This window comes from Macaca thibetana, chromosome 19, assembly GCF_024542745.1.
Source record: "Macaca thibetana thibetana isolate TM-01 chromosome 19, ASM2454274v1, whole genome shotgun sequence".
Lineage (NCBI taxonomy): Eukaryota > Metazoa > Chordata > Mammalia > Primates > Cercopithecidae > Macaca > Macaca thibetana.
The window spans coordinates 15,915,523-15,938,797 of record NC_065596.1 but is presented as its reverse complement, the minus strand read 5'-3'; the positions used below and the strand labels follow the sequence as shown (position 1 = coordinate 15,938,797).

The window sequence follows — 23,275 nt, the reverse complement described above, 5'->3', positions numbered from 1 at the left end:
CGGGAGGCTGAGGCAGGAGAATGGCGTGAACCCAGGAGGCGGAGCTTGCAGTGAGCTGAGATCCGGCCACTGCACTCCAGCCTGGGCGACAGAGCGAGACTCCGTCTCAAAAAAAAAAAAAAAAAAGTGTGTCCAGAAATAAGGGGCTCAGGTAAGGTGGAACCTTGGACTAGAGGTCCACCTTGGAGTCTTTGCGGGGGGTGGTACCTCAACCGGTGGCATCTCTGGTCACTAGCACCCTGTGTGAGGCCGCTGCTCATAGAGGCTCAGAGTAGAAGAGACAGGGCCATCTGGAAGGGACAGCCAGGACCTGGTGCAGAGGCAGGCTGTGGTTATCTGCAAACAGCCCCCTTCCTTCCAGAACGTCACGTGCTCCCGTCTGAGCCTCTGGCCGCAGGAATCAGGTGACCCCAGGCAGCAGGCCAGGCAGCAGGGGCGGGTGAGTGAGTCAATATATGCAAGTGTGTGTGTGTGTGTGTGTGTGTGTGTGTGTGTGTTCATCTCTGGGAGGCCCAGACATCTGGGGTCTGAATTAATTGCCTTTTTCACAACCCGGGACATAGTCCTGTATTTCCAGCTGGATTGAAAGCAAAACAACACAAACCTATGTGCATAGCTCTGATCTGCTGAGCAGTCTCGGAGTCCTTGGGGATTCTGGGAAGCCGTGGGGACCAGTCCTTCTCACTCAGACCGCTGGAGGGGGGCCGGGATCCTCTGCTCATTCCCCCCAACCCACCTCCCGTGTCAGTACAAAGCCCCATTCTCTTTCTTTCCCCCAATCCAGGGCTATTTTTAGCCACTAAGAAGGATTATCAGTTTGGTTCCCAGGTGGCAGGGGCCGAGCTGGGAGTGGGGCCAGGGAGGTTTCAAACAGCAGCCAGGCTTGGGGGCGGGTGGGGTGAGGGGAGAAGAGAGACTCGAGCCAGTCACACTGGCCCTGCCACCCACGCGGTGGCTCTGCAGATGACCCCGAAGCTGCTGTCGTCCAGCCCAGCCCAAGCACATCAGCTGCAGATTTAAGGGAAGGTGGCAGAGGAAAGGAAAGCTTCCAGCAGCCTTAGACACCTCAGATGCTAGAAACCGTCCTAAGGGTTTGGAAGAACCATCTAGAAGCCTCCACAGGCCAGCACCCCTTCCTTGCAGACCACTCCCCATCCTGCCCCTGCCTCCTGTCTACTGGTAACCATCACGGTCTCTAAGCTGTTTTTTGGGGTTTGTTTTTTTCCAAAACAGGATCTGCTCTGTTGCCCAAGCTAGAGTGCAGTGGTGTGATCACAGCTCCCTGCAGCCTCAAACTCGTGGGCTCAACCAGTCCTCTCACCTCAGCCTCCTGAGTAGCCAGGATTACAGGTGTATGCCACTATGCCCACCTAATTTTTAAATTTTTTGTAAAGATGGGATCTCGCTATGTTGCCCTGGCTGGTCTCCAGCTCCTGACCTTAGGCAATCCTCCCACTTCGGCCTCTCAAAGTGCTGGGTGTGAGCCACTGCACCCGGTCCTCTAAATTTTACTAGGTGCTCATTCTACCTCAGGTGCCATTCGCAACCAGTCCATGTGGAAGAGGGACGATTGTTTGTTCCATTTTACAGATGAAACTGAGGCACAGACAGGCCATGTTTCATGGCTGGTAAACGAGTGAGGCAGGAATCAGGAATCAGATCCTTTGTGATATCAGCATGGAGTGTTTATAAACTGCCTGCCTGCCCTGAGCCTCACAATAGCCTGATAGAACAAAGAGGCAATCTAGCTGTACCCATTTTTCAGATGGGACAACTGAGGCCCAGGAAGACAGAGGATGACAGGGAATGAACAGAACTGCATCCATAAGAGAAAAGCTAGAAATTGAGGAACACATCCCTCAGCCTCATTTCCTCCCTTCCCTCAGGAGGAGAAGTTGAACCTTGCTGGCCTGAGGTGCCTGGTTACAGCCATACCTGAGACCCTCCCATATGCCAGACTCTGCCTCATTGCCCCAGGTGCAAGGTCTCTGAGCTGCTTAACCGCCCTTCAGGGAGGGCACCTGTCCCACCAACAGGTGACGAAATTGAGGCTCCCGGGGCTTTGAAGCATTGCAGCCAGGACTCCAGCCAGTCTGCTGGAATCCAGACCCTGTTCTTTTCTCAAACCACAGCATCTTTTATTTATGCTTTAAGAGGGAGAAGAGGGAAGGGAACAGACAGAGACAGGTTGGTGAGGTTAGTGAGAGAGTAGGACCACTGGGGCCAGACTTCTGCAATCAGGGCATATCAGGTCTGAAGCTTCCTTGGAGAGCTCCTTGGTTTAGAAAATGCATCTGTTCCCCTTTCTGTTCCACTGAGGAAGGGATGGGCATGATTCAGCAGAGGACAGTGGAGTTTAGAACTGGTTATGCTTCCTTCTCCAACCCTCCCTGCAAAAACACTGGCCAGCTCCTGACATCACAGTGAATAAAACAGGGTTGGGGGAGGGTGCTTTAACAGGATCCAAAGCAAAGGCAATCAGGGGTTGCTTTCAGGAGGAGGTGACAACTGAGCTGGGTTTTGAAGGATGCATACGAGTTTGCCAAACAGAGAAAGAAAGTGTTTAAGCCCTTCAGGGCAGAGATGTTGCTTGTTTTCCCCACCATTTTCTGTCTTCAGCACCCAAATACTAAATGAGTATTCTAGGCAGAGGCCAGTATTTGTAAAGGCTATGGTGTGTGAAATGATATGGTCTGGTGGGAGCAGAGTATCAGCTAGTGAACTGGTGGGCATTGAAGCTGGGCACATCAGCAGAGGTGAGGCTTGAGATTGTGAGAAGCCATTGCTCCTGTGGTTCTCCCTCCTATGCTTATCATGACTTGAATGCACCAAGGTGTGCAAGGATGCATCCAAGACCCTTGGGTGAGGGGAAAACATGGATCTGGGGGTCTGGATGCCTGGGCCTTCCGGGGACACCTAGCCCCATTCCATCTGCACCTGGAGGTCTGTCAGAAAGTTAGCAGGGTCTCTGAGAAGGCTGCACCAGTGACTCAGAAGGCTGAGGTGGGAGGATGGCTTGAACCCAGGAGTTTGAGGCTGAAGTGAGCTATGATCAGGCCACTGCACTCCAGTCTGGGTGATAAAGTGAGACCCTGTCTCAAAAAAAAAAGGGGGGGGGGATTGCAAATACCCTGCAGTGGTCATGGCTCTGGCTGTGAGGCTGAATACAGTTGGGACCAGGAGTGCCAGCTGGCCATGAGTCCTTGAGCCCCCATGGGCACATAGGATCAAGCCAACCTTGTCTGCTAGTGAAGATGGTTTCTTTTTCTTGAGAAATCAACCACCTGGGCTGAAGTCCCCACATCTACCCAGCTGTTCATGTGTCTACTCTGGGATGCTTGGGCCTCATTGTAGGTCTAGACTAGCGGTTATCCCACACCCTTGACTGCTTGTTGGGCCACTGACTTCTAGTGCCCCTCTCCAGCCAGAGTATCCAATGCTAGCAGTTGCTCCTAATACTTCATTGATGCTTAAATGTCAGGTGCCCCATGGCATAGTACTCAGCCTGCCCCTTCATGTGCACTCTCTTCCTTTTTTTTCCCCCAAAACAGGGTCTTGTTGACCCCTTGCTGATAGATAGAGGATTCCATCTATCTTCATGGATTTCGACAGCAGCCACTCACTGACAAGTCCTACCCAGGCCTCACCCGCCGCAGGCCTGTGCCCCAAACCTGAGTAGCTCCTGCCTCTTCCACATGCCCACAGGAACATTTTAGCTGCCCACCCCTGCACCCACAATTTGTGTTGTCTGACACTTAGCCTGACTCCTGTCCTGAAATCAGCTCACCCATTCTGGTTCATCCAGTTCTTCAGATTGGAAGGCTGACAGCTTCAGTGGCCAAGTGGGTTGAGGCTGAAGATGGAATTAAGATTGGTAATCAGCTGACTTTGAGAGGGGAGATTATCTGGGTGAACCCAGTGTCATCACAAGGGGACTAAAATGAAGAAGATGGAGGCAGGGGAGACATTGTCAGAATGACGAGATGGGAGAAAGACCCAATGAGCCATTGCTGGCCCTGAAGATTGAGAAAGGGACCAGGAGCCAGAGGATGCAGGCAGCCTCTAAAGCCAGAAAAGGCAGGAAATGGCTCGGTATGGTGGCTGGAGCCTGTAGTCCCAGCTACTGAGGAGGCTGAGGCAGGAAGATGGCTTGAGCCCAGGAGATTGAGGCTGCAATGAGCTGTGATTGTGCCACTGTGTTCCAGACTGGATGACAGAGTGAGATTCCCTCCCCGCAGAAAATGTAGTCTCTTAGCAATTTTCCAGTATATACTACGTTATTAACTAAAATCATCATGATATACAGTAGATCTCTTGGACTTACTACTCCTGCTAACTGAAAATTTCATATCCTTTGACCAATATCTTGACAATTTCCTCTCCCAACCCTTCTCTGGCTCCACTTTGGAAAGCGTTTGGCTCTTGGGGGGCCCCACCTCTAAAATGTCTCTGGAATCTATCCCCTTATCTCTACCTCATCTCACCGGCACACACCAGAGTACCCTCTTCTGGCCTCCAAAATGCTACGCCCTGCATGGCAATTAACACCGTGAGGATCCCTGCATTATTCAAAATAGAACCAAGGGCAGTGGAACCCCCAATTCACCTGGTGGGAGTGTAAAATGGTGCAGTCTCACCCTGGAAAGCAGTTTGCCCACCTCAGCCTCCCAAAGTGCTGGGATTACAGGGGTGAGCCACCACGACCGGCTGCCCCCCAGGCTGGTCTTGAACTCTTGTCTTCAAGCAGTTCTTCTGCCTCAGTCTCCCAAAGTGCTGGAATTACAGGCATGAGCCACTGCACCTGGGTCTATTATTTTATTTGTATATTTTTATTTTTTATTTACTCTGTTTTTGGAGACAGGTATCACTCTGTCATTCAGGCTGGAGTAAGGTGGCATGATCACAGCTCATTGCAGCCCTGAACTCCTGGGCTTTAAGCGATCCTCCTGCCTCTGCCTCATGAGTAGCTGGGATTATGGCCACATGCCACCATGCCCGGCTAATTTTTATATTTTTTGTAGAGACAGAGTTTCACTGTGATGTCCAGGCTGGTCTCAAACCCCTGGGCTCAAGCAATCCTCCTGTCTCAGCCTCCTAAACACTGGGGTTATGGTATTTTTATTTTTATTTATTTTATTTATTTTTGAGATGGAGTCTTGCTCTGTCACCCAGGCTGGAGTGCAATGGCATGATCTTGGCTCACTGCAGCCTCCGCCTCCCGGGTTCAAGCGATTCTCCTGTCTCAGCCTCCTGAGTAGCTGGGATTACAGGCGCCCGCCACCATGCCTGGCTAATTTTTGTATTTTTAGTAGAGATGGGGTTTCACCATGCTGGCCAGGCTGGTCTCAAACTCCTGATCTCAAGTGATCCACCCACCTTGGCCTCCTGAAGTGCTGGGATTACAGGCGTGAGCCACCGTGCCCAGCCTGTTTTTATTTCGTAACATGGCAAGGTTGTCACGAAGAACTGACAAAACTAAGCTATGATGACAAAAGAAAAGGTAGTGGGGGTCAGGGCAAGGTGGCTCATGCCTATAATCCCAGCAATTTGGGAGGCTGAGCGGGGAGGATCACTTGAGCCCAGGAGGTCAAGTCTGCGGTAAGCTGTGATTGCACCACTCTACTCCAGCCTGGGCCACAGAGTGAGACCCTGTCTCAACAAAAAAAAAAAAAAACAAAAATTGGAATGGAATGGGTGTTACCTTTGGGTGACAGGACAGTGGTGGAGGTTGACTGGGAAGAGGCAAGAAGGAAGTTTCTAGAGGGAATATTTGTGATGGGAGATTGGATTAGCCAGGTATATAGTTTTGTCCAAACTCAGTGACTATACCCTTAAGATGTGTGCAGGCCAGGTGCAGTGGCTCATGCCTGTAATCCCAACACTTCAGGAGGCCAAGGTGGGAGGATCGCTTGGCCAGGAGTTTGAGACCAGCCTGGGCAACATAGGGAGACCCTCTCTTTACACAAAAATTTTAAAAATTAGCCAGTCATGGTGGTGCGTGCCTATGGTCCTGGCAGTGCGGGGGTTGACATGAAAAGACCACCTGAGTCCAGGAGGTCAAGGCTTCAGGGAGCCATGGTCTCTGCACTCCAGCCTGGGTCACAGAGTGAGACCCTGTCTAAAACAAAAAGCCTGCATTTCAGTTGGGTACATTTTACCTTGAAAGGAAAAACCCATAAGCAAATATTGAACGCTAGTTAATGATCAGTGTGCTGACATGTGTAGGGGTGATGTGGCCTGAGGTCAGCTGCCTACTTTGAAATACGTTGGGAATAACCAGATAGACTGATGGGTGGGTAGAGGGATGGACAGGCAGAGGCAGATGGGTGATGGAATAAATAGAACGGAATGCAAAGGGGAGAATGTAGTGGTGGGAATACAGGTATTCACTGTAAAATTCTTTCAACTTTTCCGTAGGTTTGAAATGTTTGTTATAAAATGTTGGGGGAAGGCCAGGCGTGGTGGCTCGTGCCTGTAATCCCAGCACTTTGGGAGGCTGAGGCAGGCAGATTACTTGAGGTCAGGAGTTTGAGACCAGCCTGGCCAACATAACGAAATCCCATCTCTACTAAAAATACAAAAATTAGCCAGGTGTGGTGGTGTAATCCCAGCTACTTAGGAGGCTGAGGCACAAGAATTGCTTGAACCTGCAAGGTGGAGGTTGCAGTGAGCTGAGATCACGCCACTGCACTCCAGACTGGGCGGCAGAGTGAGACTTCATCTCAAAATAAAATGTTGGGGGAAATAATCCAGATTCTTCCCTGTGGCCCCCATGCCTTGCAGGCTCTGTGCTGCCCCTCATCACCTACCTGCCCTCCTCTCCCCCTCTCGCTCCCACTCTGTACCAGCCACACGGGCCTCCTCGCTGTTCCTCCGACATGCCAGGCAAGGTCCTGCCTCAGAGCCCTTGCACCTGCTGTGTATTTATCTAGAAAACCTCTCCCCTAGCCCCACTTTCTTGTGTGCAAACCCACAACCTTCTCTTCTTTTTTTTGTTTTTCCCAAACGTAGGGTCTTGCTTTGTCCTCCAGGTTGGAGTACAGTGGTGTGATTATAGCTCCCTGCAGCCTCGAACTCCTGGGCTCGAGTCGGACTCCCACCTCAGCCTCCTGAAGAGCTAGAACTACAGATACCTGACTACAGATGCCACCACACCTGACTGCTTTGTAAATTTTTTGTAGAGACAGAGTCTCGCTATGTTGCCCAGTCTGGTCTTGAACTCCTGGGCTCAAGCAATTCACCTGCCTCGACCTCACAAAGTGTTGGGATTACAGGTATGAGCCACTGTGCCTGGCCTGACCTCCTCATCTTTGGTTTTTTGTTTTTTTTTTTTTTTGTTTTTTCCGAGATGGAGTCTCACTTTGTCGCCCAGTCTGGAGTGCAGTGACATGATCTCAACTCGCTGCAACCTCTGCCTCCCAGGTTCAAGTGATTCTCCTGCCTCAGCCTCCCAAGTAGCTGGGGTTACAGGCACGTACCACCACGCCTGGCTAATTATTTTTGTATTTTTAATGGAGACGAGGTTTCACCATGTGGGCCAGGCTGGTCTTGAACTCCTGACCTCAGGTGATCCACCTGCTTCAGCCTCCCAAAGTGTGGGATTACAGGCATGAGCCACCGGGCCTGGCCTGACCTCTTCATCTTTAAATCCCAGCTCAGATGGTGCCTCCTTAGAGAGCCTCTTCTTGATCACATTTAAAATCATGCCACTCTGTTTTCTACTCGGCCCCGTTACACTTTCATATTTCATTCATTTGTGAATCTGTTTACTTGTTTATTGGCTGCCTTCTCTGTTGGTCTATGAACTGGGCAGGAATGTGTTGGCATTGTTCCCCTGCTGTGTCGCCAAGGCCCAGCCCTGACCTGGCACGTACAAGTCAGTTGGAGAACATCTCTTGCCTGGGTGGGTGGGTGGACGGACGGATGGACAGATGCATAGATGCAAGGACAGATGGATAAATGGATGGATAGAAGGGTAGATGGAAGAATAGAGGGACAGAAGAATAGGTGGGTGGAAGGATACACAGGTGAGTGATGAGTGGATAGACAGATGTTTAGATGGGTGGACAGATAGATGGGTAGATGGACAGATTTTTGGATCGGTGGATGGAAAATTGGGTGGATAGATGATGGACAGATGTTTGGGTGGGTGGATGGATGATGGGTGGTTTGGATGGGTGAACGGATGGATGAATGGATAGGTGGATGGATGAATGGGTAGGTGGATAGATGATGTTTGGATGGGTGGACAGAGGGATGGATGGATGGGTGGACGATGGATGGATAGTGGATAGATGGATGAGTGGATAGGTGGATGATGGGTGGATGGACAGATGTTTTGATGGATGAACAGATTGATGGATGGGTGGGTGGACAGATAAATGAATGAATGAACAAACTTTTGAGTGGGAACCACTGTGGTAGGCCGGACCCTCGGCTCAAGATCTCAGGAAAGGGAGCAGCTCTTAGGGCTCCTCAGGCAGGCTGGGACATGCTGGCTAGAGCTGCCCCACCTTGACTGCCACTCCGTTATCCGGCAAGCTCAGTCATGCGATAGGCTCTTTTACCCACTTGCTTTGTGGGCTCTGGGACAGCAAGTGAGACCCCTGAAATTCCCAGCTAGAGGGGAGTCTACCTTCCAAAGATGGCCAGGAAAGGAACTCTGGATGATTTTTTTTTTTTTTTTTTTTTTTTTGAGACAGTCCTGCTCTGCCACCTAGGCTGGAGTGCAATGGCGCGATCTCGGCTCACTGCAACCTCCGCCTCCCGGGTTCAAGCAGTTCTCTGCCTCAGCCTCCCAAGTAGCTGGGACTACAAGTGCACACCACTATGCCTGGCTAACTTTTGTATTTTTCATAGAGACAGGGTTTCACCGTGTTGGCCAGGCTGGTCTTGAACTCCTGACCTCGTGATCCACCTGCCTCGGCCTCCCAAAGTGCTGGGAATGAGCCACCATGCCCAGCCTCTGGATTTCTTTAAATCCTTCATCTTTGGGGGCTGCTTCAGAGGCAGCTTCCTGCAGTGGAAAGAAACCTTCCTGGACATTTGAGGACTCAAGTTTTTTTTTTTTTTTTTTTTTTTTTTTGAGACAGAGTTTTGCTCTGTTGCCCAGGCTGGAGTGCAGTGGCATGATCTCGGCTCACTGCAACCTCCTCCTCCCAGTTTCAAGTGATTCTCCTGCCTCTGCCTCCCGAGTAACTGGGATTATAGGCGCCTGCCACCATGTCTGGCTAATTTTTGCATTTTTAGTAAAGATGGAGTTTTGCCATGTTGGCCAGGCTGGTCTCAAACTCCTGACCTCAAGGGATCTGCCCACCTCAGCCTCCCACAGGGCTGGGATTACAGGCATGAGCCATGGTGCCCAACCACCACTCAAGTTTCTGACCCCAAGCAGCCACTCCCTTGACTTCTGGCTACCATCTTGGCATCAGTTAAGTGCAGAATAATAACTATTATTTTTGGGCTGTGTTGTTATTACTCTTGTTAAAAATCAGTAGGCCAAGCACTTTAGGTTGAGAAGCCTGGGTATTACTGTCTGTTTTATTTTTGAGATGGAGTCTCGCTCTGTCACCCAGGCTGGAGTGCAATGGCACAATCTTGGCTCACTGCAACCTCCGCCTCCCGGGTTCAAGCCATTCTCCTGCCTCAGCCTCCTGAGTAGCTGGGACTACAGGTGCCCGCCACCACGCCCAGCTAATTTTTGTATTTTTAGTAGAGACAGGGTTTCGCCACATTGGTCAGGCTGGTCTTGAACTCCTGGCCTCGTGATCCACCTGCCTTGGCCTCCCAAAGTGCTGGGATTACAGGTGTGAGCAACTGCGCCCGGCCTACTACTGTGTTTTACAGATGAACTTGAGGTTCTGAGGGGTCAAGTCATTTGCCTGAGGACACACAGCCCAACTCTGCCTTTAACACTGACCAGGCAAGGGAGGGCAGGGGTGATGAGAATGGAGTGGTGGCTAAAGCCCCACTCTTCTGGAGCCAGAGGATAGTTCCAAAGTCCTAGGCAAGGGGAGTTCCATCTTCCAGTCCCGCCTCCTGGTTGTCAGCTGCGCTGATAACGGCCCAAGTAGGAGTTGTGAGGCTCCAGCCTCACGCCCCACTTGCCCCACCCATTCTGCTTGCAGACCTCCCAGCTAACTGGAACCTGTGTCCACAGAATGCTGTCCAGTTTCAACGAGTGGCTTTGGCAGCACAGGTTCTGGTTACCACCCAATGTCACATGGGCAGAGCTGGAAGACCGGGATGGCCGTGTCTACCCCCACCCCCAGGACATGCTGGCAGCCCTACCCCTGGCACTGGTCCTCCTGGCCATGCGCCTCGCCTTTGAGAGGTGAGTGTCTGCCCTGCCGCAACCCATCGCCCCCACAGTCACGCCAGTATGTGCTCGTGCCCTGTGTGCAATTTGCCATTGCAGCATGTCCCGAGTGGAAGCTGGCTTTGCACCAAAGTGCTTTTCCCAGCTCCAGCCTGCCCCTAGCCCCCAACACCCACAATTCTGGCCTCTGATTGCTGGTTTATAGGAACACTGCCTGCAGTTCAGGGCTGGGTGTGCCAGCATCTTCATAAAACAGGGATGGGAGGCCGGGCACCGTGGCTCACGCCTGTAATCCCAACACTTTGAGAGGCTGAGGCGGGCGGATCACTTCAAGTCAGGAGTTCAAGACCAGCCTGGCCAACATGGTGAAACCCCGTCTGTGCTAAAAATACAAAAATTAGCTGAGTGCACACCTGTAATCCCAACTCCTCAGGAGGCTGAGGCAGGAGAATCGCCTGAACCTGGGAGGCGGAGGTTGCAGTGAGCCAAGATCGTGCCACTGCACTTCAGCCTGGGCAACACTCCACCTTAAAAAAAACAGCAAATGTGAGCTGGGGGTGTTATCTCATCCCAAAGGCATCCCAGGGCCTCTGTGAAGGACAGTGGGGTGGGCGGAGGGTTTTCCAGTTTCAAATGCAGGGGTTTTAGCCCTTTAAAAAAAAAAAAAAAATTGAATCTAGGCCAGGCGTGGTAGCTGATGCCCGTAATGTCAGCAATTTGGGAGGCTGAGGCGGGTGGATCACTTGAGTCCAGGAGTTCAAGACCAGACTGGGCAACATGGTGAAACCTTGTCTCGATTAAAAAAAAATACAGGCCGGGTGCAGTGGCTCAAGCCTGTAATCCCAGCACTTTGGGAGGCTGAGATGGGCGGATCACGAGGTCAGGAGATGGAGACCATCCTGGCTAACACGGTGAAACCCCATCTCTACTAAAAAAAAAAAAAAAAAAAAAAAATACAAAAAACTGGCCAGGCGAGGTGGCGGGCGCCTGTAGTCCCAACTACTTGGGAGGCTGAGGCAGGAGAATGGCGTAAACCCGGGAAGCAGAGCTTGCAGGGAGCTGAGATCCAGCCACTGCACTCCAGCCTGGGTGACAGACCGAGACTCCATCTCAAAAAAAAAAATATATATATATACGAAAATTAGGCTGGGTACAGTGGCTCACATCTATAATCCCAACACTTCAGGAGGCCAGAGCAGGCAGATCACAAGGTCAGGAGTTCGAGACCAGCCCAACCAGCATGGTGAAACCCTGTCTCTACTAAAAGTACAAAAAATTAGCTGGGTGTGGTGGTGCACGCCTGTAGTCCCAGCTACCCAGGAGGCTGAGGCAGGAGGATTGCTTGAACCCAGGAGACAGAGGTTGCATTGAGCCGAGATCATTCATGCTACTGCACTGCAGCCTGGGCGACAAGAGGGAAACTCCATCTCAAAAGAAAAAGCCTCAGCCCCACCAGTAGCTGGGACTACAGGCATGTGCCACCACGCCTGGCTAACTTTTTTTTGAGACAGAGCTCTTTCACCTTGGCTGGAGTGCAGTGGCACAATCTCAGTTCACTGCAACCTCTGCCTCCCGGGTTCAAGCGATTCTCTGACCTCAGCCTCACAAGTAACTGGGATTACAGGCATGTGCCACCATACCTAATTTTTGTATTTTTAGTAGAAACAGGGTTTTGCCATGTTGGCCAGGGTGGTCTCAAACTCCTGACATCAGGTGATCTGCCTGCCTTGGCCTCCCAAAGTGCTGGGATTACAGGCAAGTGACACCACAACTCAGCTAACTTTTTTTTAGTACAGATGAGGTCTCACCATGTTACTCAGGCTGGTCTTGAACTCTTGAGTTCAAGCGATCCTCCCACCCTCCACCTCCAAAAGGAGACCCTGCCTCTTAAAACAAAAACCAGAATCCTGAGTTCAAATTTCAGGTCTTCCGCCTGCCCACAGTGTCACCTCAGGCATGTCTCTGAGCCTCAGTTTACCCATTACGACAATGGGGACTAAGTTAGGGTTAGGTGAGCCAGTGTATAACATGGACTTGGCCCCATGCTTAGCAGATAAGCGCTCATTAAGCATCTGCCCTTTCTCTCCGCATCATGATTTAGTCTGCAATGAGTTCCTTGCTAGGCGGCTCTGAGCCTTTCCCCAAATGAGGGATGATGTTGGGATGGATGGTGGATATAAAATTTGGTCCCCATCTGTGGTGTTGGCGCGCCCTCTTGTGGGCAATATGTTGGTTGACCAGAGTCCCTGATCTCCAAGTCTTTACCCTGGAAGGGGGATGCTGGGAGGAGGGGTTTGGAGTGGGAACAGCCCCTGCCCCTGCCCCTGCCCCTGCCCGTGGGGAGCCCTTAGCCTGGCGGGGGGTCAGGCCAGGACCCAGGCCACAGTGAGACAGGCAGTGAAGAGACTCTTATCCCTGGTTTGGAATTGGGCGAGGGTACCTGTGTACCCCCAAGAGCTGGTCTGCACACCCTCACCCAGCAGACACATCACAGGTCCAAATGCCTTTTTTTTTTTTTTTTTTTTTTGAGATGGAGACTCGCTCTGTCGCCCAGGCTGCGACGCCATCCTGGCTCACTGCAACCTCCACCTCCAGGTTCAATTAATTCTCCTGCCTCAGCCTCCCGCGTTGCTGGGATTACAGGCACACGCCACCACACCCAGATGATTTTGTATTTTTAGTAGAGACAAGGTTTCACCATATTGGTTACACTGGTCTCGAACTTCTGACCTCACGTGAGCCAGCTGCCTTTCTTATGTTTGGTCTAATGCAGCAGCCAGGCTACCCCTCCAGGGCCCCAGGGGATGAGGCCAGGAATAAGTGGAAAATCGAGTCCTGCCTCACGAGCCTTTCTGACTCTGGGCCTCCAAACCCTCTGAGCAGATGGAGAAGACAGACCCCAAGTCTTACACACCCTGCCATGTACCGGCTGTGCCCTCTGTGCCTGTAACTGTGCCCCTCTGAGACTTGGTTTACCCACCGATAGCATGTCTGCCCCCACACATGCAGTCAGTCCCGTCTCTTCACCTGGGCCGATGGGCTCTGTCTCCCTTGCACCAGATTCATTGGCCTGCCCCTGAGCCGGTGGCTGGGTGTGAGGGATCAGACCAGGAGGCAGGTGAAGCCCAATGCCACGCTGGAGAAACACTTCCTCACGGAAGGGTACAGGCCCAAGGAGGTGAGAGCCCCCCCCCCCGCCCCCCACCGTGCCCTGCGACCGGCACTACTGCCCTGGGGGTGGGGCCTGCGGGTGGTGTGTGGCCCATTTGTTGAGGCAGGAGAAGCCAAGGTAGCTTCAGACACCCCCGCAATGCCCCCACTTTCCACTCTTCATCCCCGATTCCTTGGGAAATGAGCCCTGCCCCGCTAGCCTCCCTGGGAAATGAGGACCCACCCCCTCCAGCCTCCCTGGGAAATGAGGACCCACCCCCTCCAGCCTCCCTGGGAAATGAGGACCCACCCCCTCCAGCCTCCCTGAGAGATGGAGCCCCATCCATACCAGTCTGACTAGGAAATGGGCCCCACCCCTCCCAGCATCCCTGGGAGATAGAGCCCCGCCCCTCCAGCCTACCTGGGAAATGGGCCCCACCCCTCCAACCTCCCTTGAAGATGGGGTCCCGCTCCTTCCAGCCTCCCTGGAAGATGGAGGCCCCGCCCCTCCCAGCCTCCCTGGAAGATGGCGGCCTGCCCCTCCAGCCTCCCTGGGAGATGGCGCCCCGCCCCTCCAGCCTCCCTGGGAAATGAGGACCCACCCCCTCCAGCCTCCCCGAGATGGAGCCCCATCCATACCAGTCTTACTGGGAAATGGGCCCCACCCCTCCAGCCTCCCTGGGAAATGGGCCCCACCCCTGCAACCTCCCTGGAAGATGGGGTCCCGCTCCTTCCAGCCTCCCTGGAAGATGGCGCCCCGCCCCTCCAGCCTCCCTGGGAAATGAGGACCCACGCCCTCCCAGCCTCCCTGGGAGATGGAGCCCCGCCCCTCCAGCCTCCCTGGGAAATGAGGACCCACCCCCTCCCAGCCTCCCTGGGAGATGAGGCCCCGCCCCTCCCAGCCTCCCTGGGCCTCAGTGGGCATAGTTGCACAATGGACAGATTGTAGGACAGTGAAAGTAGTTGCATGCTCTCCTATTCTGGGGGAGGAATGGAAGATCTGAGCTGGTAGGAGACGGAGTAACAGAAGCAGTCCTGTGACCCTCCCTCCATTCCCATCTCTGGTGTGGCTGCCAGCTGGACAGGCTCTGCACTCTGGAGACGTGGATGCATCCTGAGTGGGGTGGGGAATGGTGAAAACCACATGCCCTGGGGGCAACAGGGCGGTTTCCACAGAGCTAGAAGCCACGTGACTCCCCCTCTACTTGTCAATTTCCCTCTTCAGGTAGGGCTTGGGGCTGGGGCAAGGTCTCAACTGCCTGCCTAGGTTGGAGGTGGGAAGTGACCATTCTGGAGGGACGCAGGGAAGCCTAGCTGGGGGTAGAGGAGGATGCACACCAGCCTCTCTCTTAATCCCATCCCCATCAGCGACCTGCCTGCCCAATGAACAGGATTTGCTTCCGTGAAGGCCCAAGTATTCTGCAGGCCCCCACGCTGGGACCCCCAACACTACTACCTCCAACACTGCCTCTCCATATAGACATGGTCACCTTGTAGGCAAGACGTGGGGCTGCAGTGGAGGAGACAGCAGAGCCAAGTCCTGTCTGGGGACATGAGGGAAGCCCCCACTTTCCACTCTTCCTCCCCGATTCCTTGGGAAATGAGCCCTGCCCTGCTAGCCTCCCTGGGAAATGAGGACTCATTTGTAACCCTTGTCCCCATCACCCCCCCCAGCCCCAGCTGTCCCTCCTGGCCGCCCGGTGTGGCCTCACACTGCGGCAGACCCAGCGATGGTTCCGGAGACGCCGGAAGCAGGATCGACCGCAGCTGACCAAGAAGTTCTGTGAGGCCAGGTAAGCCCAGGATGGGGCTGGATGGGACTTCTGGGGTGCAAGGCAGCAGGGGGGTGTCTCCTGTTTTCACAGCTCCCTCCCCATCCACAGCTGGAGATTTCTTTTCTACCTGTCCTCCTTCGTGGGTGGTCTCTCAGTCCTGTACCACGTGAGTGTACCTAAGTGTGGCTGACTGCTCGCCTGCCCCGTCCTCCTGTCCCAGAAATGCCTCCTATGCCCCAGGCCCGGATCTGGTGGGAGGGAGTGTGTGGAGGGGTGCAGCCAGAGAGGAAAAAGTGCAGCTGAGGAGAGAGCGAGCTGGGCCAGGTGGTGGTGAATTCACGCAACAGGTACTTAGGATCTGCCATGCACCAGAAGTTTAGGGTTCTGCAGTGAATGAGCTCCCCAGTGGATTGAGAGGCAGGAAAAAGCAGGGCTGGGTGAAGACAGCATCTATGAGACCATGGAAAGAGCCCCCAAGGAGGCCACAGCCCCAGGGTGGGAAGCTGGATTCTCACCTCCGCACAGCCTGACACCCGTTTCCCTGCAGGAATCGTGGCTGTGGGCCCCAGTAATGTGCTGGGAAAATTACCCAAACCAGGTGAGTGGCAGAGTGTGTGAGTGAGTGTGAGTGTGAGTGTGAGTGTGAGTGTGAGTGTGAGTGAGAGTGAGAGAGAGAGAGAGAGAGAGGAGAGAGAGGAGAGAGAGAGAGAGAGAGAGAGAGAGAGAGAGAGAGAGAGAGAGAGAGAGAGAGAGAGAGAGAGAGAGAGAGAGAGAGAGAGAGAGAGAGAGAGAGAGAGAGAGAGAGAGAGAGAGAGAGAGAGGAGAGAGAGAGAGAGGGAGAGAGAGAGAGGAGGAGAGAGAGAGAGAGGAGGAGAGAGAGAGAGAGAGAGAGAGAGAGAGAGAGAGAGAGAGAGAGAGAGAGAGAGAGAGAGAGAGAGAGAGAGAGAGAGAGAGAGAGAGAGAGAGAGAGAGAGAGAGAGAGAGAGAGAGAGAGAGAGAGAGAGAGAGAGAGAGAGAGAGAGAGGAGAGAGAGAGAGAGAGAGAGAGAGAGAGAGAGAGGAGGAGGAGAGAGAGAGAGGAGAGAGAGAGAGAGAGAGAGAGAGAGAGAGAGAGAGAGAGAGAGAGAGAGAGAGAGAGAGAACGCGCGCGCAAATGCTTGGAAGCCAGGGTGATGACAGTTGCTGCAGCCATGGACATGGGACCCGAGCCCTGACACCACCATCATTCCCCACCGAGTCCTACTGTGTGTCTTTGATTCCTCTGGGGAATAGAGAGGGGCTAGGAAACTCCAAGCAGCTGCTTCCGCCAAACCACTGCCCTTGATTACCTCCAGGGATGGGAAGCTCACTCATTGGGATTCAAGTATCCTGGTTTTGAGGAAAGGGAGTGGGCCCTGAGCCATACCCCTGCCCGACTGGAGCCTTCGCTCCCCACAGCTAACCTTGTCCTGCCCTGCTGTAGACCCTGAAGCCATCCCTGTACTGGTGGTACCTCTTGGAGCTGGCTTTCTACCTCTCACTGCTAATCAGGCTGCCCTTTGATGTCAAGCGCAAGGTGAGGCCACACAAGAGTCTGGAAGACCCCGTCTCTGGACAGGGAGCTGGGGAGCCGGGTGGTAGGGCAGCCGCACAGCCGTACCTTGAGAGCTCCCTGGTGCCTCTTGCAGGAGGTGTAGAGGCCATGGGCCCAGAAGCCACACAAACCCCTTAAAGGACGCACTTCTTGGCCCATAGGGTGGGGCACCTTCCAGCATCAAGCCTCATCCCCACTGGGACCCACTGTCTCCTGCAGGATTTCAAGGAGCAGGTGATACATCACTTCGTGGTGGTCATCCTGATGACCTTCTCCTACAGCGCCAACCTGCTGCGCATCGGCTCTCTGGTGCTGCTGTTACACGATTCCGCCGACTACCTGCTGGAGGTGGGCCTGGCCCCTGCCTGACCCTTCCCAGCTGCTGTACCCAGCCCTCCCAAGTGCCCCTAGAGATGAGGTCCCATTCCTCCCAACCTTCCTGGGAAATGGAGCCCACCCTCCTGGCCTCCTCGGGTAATAAGGCCCTGTCCCCTCTGTCTTCCAGGCTGATAAGACCCCACCCCCTCTATCTTCCTGGGTGATGAAGCCCCACCCCTCCTAGCTTCCTTGGGCAGAGGCGCACCCCCCCCCCCCCCCACCTTCTCAGCTTCCTTGGGAGATGAGGTCCTGCCCGCTCTGTCTTCCTGGGAGATAAAGCCCCGCCCCTCTCAGCCTCCCTTCTTGGAGGATACAGCTATACACATGTGCGTGCATGCATGCATGTATTCACTTTTTTTTTTTTTGAGATGGAGTCTTGCGCTGTCTCCCAGACTGGAGTGCAATGGTGCAATCTCTACTCACTACAACCTCTGCCTCCCAGGTTCAAGCGATCCTCCTGCCTCAGCTTCCCAAGTAGCTGGGATTACAGGTGCCCGCCACCACGCCCAGCTAATTTTTGTATTTTTAGTAGAGATGGGATTTCACCATGTTGGCCAGGCTGGTCTCGAACTCTTGACCTCAGGTGATCCGCCGCCTCGGCCTCCCAAAGTGCTGGGATTACAGGCGTGAGCCACCGTGCCCGGCCTATATTCACACTCTTTACCTTTCCTGGAAATGTAGGTAGTTCCCGGAATCAAGGCCCCACCCCAACTCACCTGTTCCCATCCCATAGCACCTTCTCCTTGAGGCCAGGCTCCTGGTCCTGAGCCCATTTCTCCGTGCTGCCCTTCTCAGGCCTGTAAGATGGTCAACTACACGCAGTATCAGCACGTGTGTGACGCTCTCTTCCTCATCTTCTCCTTGGTCTTCTTCTACACCCGACTGGTCCTCTTCCCTACCCAGTGAGTCAGCCCTCCCATGGGGGTCAGGGAGGTGGGAGGGCATGTCTGAGATTCCAGGACTGCCTCACCATTGGTACCCTGCCCTAAGGAGCCGGGGATCTCGGCTGGGAGAGTTCCAGGAGAAGGCAGGGAAGGGCATGCCAGGCACAGGGCACAGCATATGCAAAGGTGCAAAGGTGAGACAGAGAATTAGAATTACTCAGCGTGCCTGGACCATGGAATGGGAGGATGGGTCAGGGTTGCCAGCGCACCAAAGTCTGCCCAGCAAATATTTATGGGGTCTCTTGAGTGTGCTGGGAACACAGCAGAGGCCACAGTTCAAAGATCCCTGTCCCTCGTGAGCAGACACTTCATGGGTGGAGTGGATGGTAAATGAGGCAGCCAGGTGAACTACACAGCATGCAAAGGAGAGATTTACTAACAATAAAGTTGGAGGGCCAGGCATGGTAGCTCACACCTGTAATCCCAGCACTTTGGGAGGCTGAGGCGGGCAGATCACTTGAGGTCAGGAGTTCAAGACCAGCCTGGCCAACATGATGAAACCCTTTCTCTACTAAAAATACAAAAATTAGCCAAACGTGATGGTGCATGCCTGTAATCCCAGCTACTCAGGAGGCTGAGGCAGGAGGATCACTTAAACCCAGGACGCAGAGGCTACAGTGGATTGAGATTGTATCACTACACTCCAGCCTGGGTGACAGAGGGAGACTTCATCTTAAAAAAATAAAATAAATTGGCCAGGTGTGATGGCTCACACCTGTAATCCCAGCACTTTGGGAGTCCGAGGTGGCTGGATCACCTGAGGTCAGGAGTTCGAGACCACCCTGGCCAACATAGAGAAACCCCATCTCTACTAAAAACACAAGTTAATACTGGGCGTAGTGGCAGGCACCTGTAATCCCAGCTACTCAGGAGGCTGAGGCAGGAGAATCACTTGAACCCAGGAGGCGGAGGTTGCAGTGAGCCGAGATCACACCACTGCACTCAAGCCTGGGTGACAGAGCAAGACTCCATCACTACATAAATTAAAAATATATATATATATCGGGAAGGGAGCAGGAAGTATGGGAGGGGTGGGTAGTTGGAATTAGAGTGGCAGGGAATGCCTGGCTGGCAGCGTTTGTATAGAGAGGTGGGAGGGAGGTAAGGGACAGAACCACGTTGATCAGAGGGGAAGACCATTCCAGTCAGAACAGCATGTGCAAATGCCCTGAGGCAAGACCATGCCTGGCAGGTTAGAGGAACAGCAGCAAGGAGGCCTGTGTGGCTGGAGCAGAGTGGATGAGGGGGAGGGCAGGGAGGGAATGGGGTAGGCCGTGCAGGTCCTTGAGGGCTGTGGGGAAGACTTTGGCTTTGACCCCGAGGGAGATGGGAGTCACGGAGGTTATAAGCAGAGGAGGGATTCGATCTGACCTAGGTGTTCTGGATGCCCTCTAGCAGCTGCAGGGGAAACATGGGATGTGTGGGCAGGAGTGAGAGGACCCAGGGTAGGCGAGATAAGTGAGCAGACTCAAGGGGATGCCTCTGGGATCAGGAGATAGGAACAGTCACAGAAGGAACTGCTTGAGGCAGCAGGAGCTCAGCCCTGCTGGGTTTGAGGGGTCTGTGGCCTCAGAGGAGACATGGAGAAGGCAGTGGGCATGCCAGTCCGGGCTTCTGGGGAAAGGTAATGTAGGAGTTGCCAGTGCATGGCTGGTATTTTCAGCCAGCAGCCTGGATAGCATCACCTAGGGACCAGGTGTGGACAGAGAGGCTCAGTCCTCGGGCTCCCTGATGTTTGCAGGTCGAGAGGAAGAACAGGGCCCATGGAGCTTATGAGTCAGATCACATCCCTCCTCTGGCTACAACCCTCCATGGCTCCCACCTGTCTTGGGTTCAAGGCCTGAGGAGATTAGGCAGAAGTGACTGAGATGGGGAGATGGTGGGGTGGGGGGAGCCAGAGAGGGAAGGGTCCCAGGGAGGAGGGACGGCCGCTGGCAACCTGTTGTACTGGTTGGTGGCGATGCAGGGCTGAACACTGTGGAGTGAGGAAGGCAAGGTCGCTGGTAACCCTACAGCTGATTACGGGGTAGGAGAAACACAGCAGCTACAGCCAGTACTCTTTTTTTTTTTTTTGCGATGGAGTCTGGCTCTGTCACCCAGACTGGAATGCAATGGTGTGATCTCGGCTCACCACAACCTCTGCCTCCGGGGTTCAAGCGATTCTCCTGCCTCAGCCTCCTGAGTAGCTGGAATTACAGGCAGGCACCACCACACTTGGCCAATTTTTTTTTGTTTGTTTTTGTTTTAGAGATAGGGGTTTCACCATGTTGGCCAGGCTGGGCTCTAACTCCTGACCTCGTGGTCCACCCACCTCCACCTCCAAAGTGCTGGGATTATAGGCATTAGCCACCGTACCAAGCCCAGCCAGTACCTTGAAGGAGTTCCAAAGAAAAATAAATAAGCCTACAGGGAAAAGAAAAAAGTTGGTACCCAGAGGGGCAGAGAAGAGTCAAGAGTGAGTTTTTTGGTTTTTCCTTTCTTGTGTGAAATAACAGCGGGGTTGGCACTGATGATAAAGGAACCAGCAGGAAGGCCAAGTGCGGTGGCTCACACCTCTGATCCCAGCACTTTGGGAGGCTGAGGCGGACAGATCACTTGAGGTCAGGAGTTCGAGACCAGCCTGGCCAACATGGCAAAAACAACCTATTAAAAATACAAAAATTACCCGGGCGTGGTGGCAGGCGCCTATAATCCCAGCTACTTGAGCGGCTGAGGCAGGAGAATCGCTGGAACCCGGGAAGCGGAGGTTGCAGAGAGCTGAGATCGCGCTACTGCACTCCAGCCTTGGGGGACAGAGTGAGATTCCGCCTCAAAACAACAAAAGAACCAGAGCTGAGTTTGAGAAGAGAGAGGGTGTGGTGGGAGTTGGGCTCCAGCACAGTGTCCCAGGCAACAAGCAAGGAGGAGTTTGAGGAGAGGAGCGGTGCTGGGGAACATTCTTTCCTACTGGCTTGGGTTGCACAGTGAAAATGAAGCCCCGCCCCTCCCAGCCTCCCTGGGAGACAAAGCCCCGCCCCTGTCTGGCTCCCTGGGAGATGAGGCCCCACCCTCTCTGCCTTCCTGGAGGTGAGGCCCCTCCCTTTTTATACTCCTTGGGAGATGAGACCCCACCGCTTGCCTTCCGGAGACATGAAGCCCCTCCCCCCTGAGGTGAGTAGGCAGTCACCTGCTGATGAGGGGGAGGTGATGGGGGTCTGAGGAGTAGAGAGGTGTCGTCAGAGTCCCACCCAGGAAAGCAGCTGGGATCATAAGTACCCGCCTGGGTGGGGTTCATGAACGGCCAGTCAGGGAGCTCATGTGTATTCTGCTCATTTAGTACAAGCGAGAGGGGGCCTCGCGTACCCAGCTCGAGTGTAGGTATGGGCCGGGCGCGGTGGCTCACGCCTGTAATCCCAGCACTTTGGGAGGCCGAGGCGGGCGGATCACGAGGTCAGGAGATCGAGACCATCCTGGCTAACACAGTGAAACCCCATCTCTACTAAAAATACAAAAAAATTAGACCGGCGTGGTGGCGGGTTCCTGTAGTCCCAGCTACTGGGGAGGTTGGGGCAGGAGAATGGCGTGAACCCAGGAAGTGGAGCTTGCAGTGAGTCCAGATCGGGCCACTGCACTCCAGCCTGGGCAACAGAGCAAGACTCCGTCTCAAAAAAAAAAAAAAAAAAAAAAAGTGTAGGTATGATGGGGTGGGGGGCACTAGGGAGCCATAGAAGGTTATGGAGCAGGGAAGGCCATGCCAGTTAGAAATTCCTAGGACTAGGGGCTACAGCAGCTGGTCAAGCCCTGGCCTCCTCCTCTCCCTCCCGCTGTAGGATCCTTTACACCACATACTACGAGTCCCTCGGCAACAGGGGCCCTTTCTTCGGCTACTACTTCTGCAACGGGCTCCTGATGCTGCTGCAGCTGCTGCACGTGTTTTGGTCTTGCCTCATTCTGCGCATGCTCTGTAGCTTCATAAAGAAGGGTCAGGTATGGCTGGACCTCCCCGGGGGCCCCAGCCCCAAGCTCCTCCTACCTCCTTGCTCCCAGCTCCATCCCTCTCTCTGTTCCCCAGATGGAGAAGGACATTCGTAGTGATGTGGAAGAATCAGACTCCAGTGAGGAGGAGGAGGAGGCGGGAGCCCAGGAACCTCTGCAGCTAAAGAACGGGGCAGCTCGAGGGCCGAGGCCAGCCCCCACTGATGGCCTTCGGAGCCGGGTGGCCGGGCGTCTAACTAGGCACACAACGGCCACATAGCCAGGCAGGGCTGGCCGTAAAGGGCTGCCCCCAACGCCTTGGATATTTCTGGGGTGACTGGACTGGCGGGCCCTGGGCCACCTTTCCGGAGACAGGGAGGGCCCCACCCGGGGTGGGCCGGGAGGGTTGATGATCTGTCTCCAGCCCCTTCCTTCTGCCCACCCGCCCTTCTTCCCTCTGGGCAAATGGACAGAGCCGAGAGCCAGCAGCTGGATGTTGTGGCTGGCCAGAGACACCTCCAGGCTGTAGCCTGGGGACTGGGGGGAGCCCCAGCCTGAAAAGGGTCCGATTAAAACATAAACAGAGCCAAATTTTCTGCCTGAGAACTTGGGTCCCTATCAAAGCTCCTTCTTCATCCCCAGAGACTCCCGAGGGAGCCAGGCCTCTGTACTTACATACCCCACTGACGGGATACTCACTGCCACCCAAGGATGCAGGGCCCCAGGGGCCCCAGATAGGAACAGAGCCCAGAGACCAACCCCTCCCCATGCTGTTCCCAGATGAGCCCCTGACTCGCCAGCCAGAGACTCAAACAAGCCCCTCCCTCCACACTTAGGGTACCCTTGGTCAGCCCCTCAAAGACTTACAGACTAGCTCTGAAAGGTCACGTCCTTTGCCCAAGCTCACACGGAGGTCGTGGACCAGGCCTGTCTCCGAAGTCCTTAAGTCCAGTAGATTTCCCATCTTCGTGGTCCCTGGAGCATCCCTTGGGATAGTGGAGGGAGTGGGGTAAAATCCCACAGGCTTCCCAAGGGTTGGCCTGGGGTAGGTCACTGTCTCTTCAAGAGCTCCAAAAATAAAGAAACGGAGGCCAGGCCTGGTGGCTCACACCTGGAATCCCGTCACTTGGGAGGCTGAGGCAGGCAGATCACTTGAGGTCAGGAGTTCAAGACCAGCCTGGGCA

The 23,275-nt window shown here is 54.1% G+C and overlaps 1 protein-coding gene across 5 annotated transcripts in view; it reads left to right on the top strand.

The window, feature by feature from the left end:
- The window catches only part of CERS4 (ceramide synthase 4), a 51,992-nt gene extending 29,310 nt beyond the window's left edge, over positions 1-22,682 (top strand). For 3 of the 5 annotated variants that reach the window (XM_050770587.1, XM_050770586.1, XM_050770589.1), the window contains 10 exons: positions 10,160-10,333; positions 13,379-13,496; positions 15,143-15,261; positions 15,352-15,409; positions 15,791-15,841; positions 16,705-16,797; positions 17,035-17,163; positions 17,989-18,095; positions 21,947-22,103; positions 22,189-22,682. In XM_050770587.1, the coding sequence (XP_050626544.1) occupies positions 10,161-10,333; positions 13,379-13,496; positions 15,143-15,261; positions 15,352-15,409; positions 15,791-15,841; positions 16,705-16,797; positions 17,035-17,163; positions 17,989-18,095; positions 21,947-22,103; positions 22,189-22,371 (1,188 nt within the window). In that variant the 5' untranslated portion in view covers position 10,160 and the 3' untranslated portion in view covers positions 22,372-22,682. Of the gene's footprint in view, positions 1-6,859; positions 7,275-10,127; positions 10,334-13,378; positions 13,497-15,142; positions 15,262-15,351; positions 15,410-15,790; positions 15,842-16,704; positions 16,798-17,034; positions 17,164-17,988; positions 18,096-21,946; positions 22,104-22,188 lie in introns of those variants that run through there. The other 2 variants (XM_050770590.1, XM_050770588.1) reach the window with 2 other exon arrangements.
- Positions 22,683-23,275: the final 593 nt, after the last annotated feature.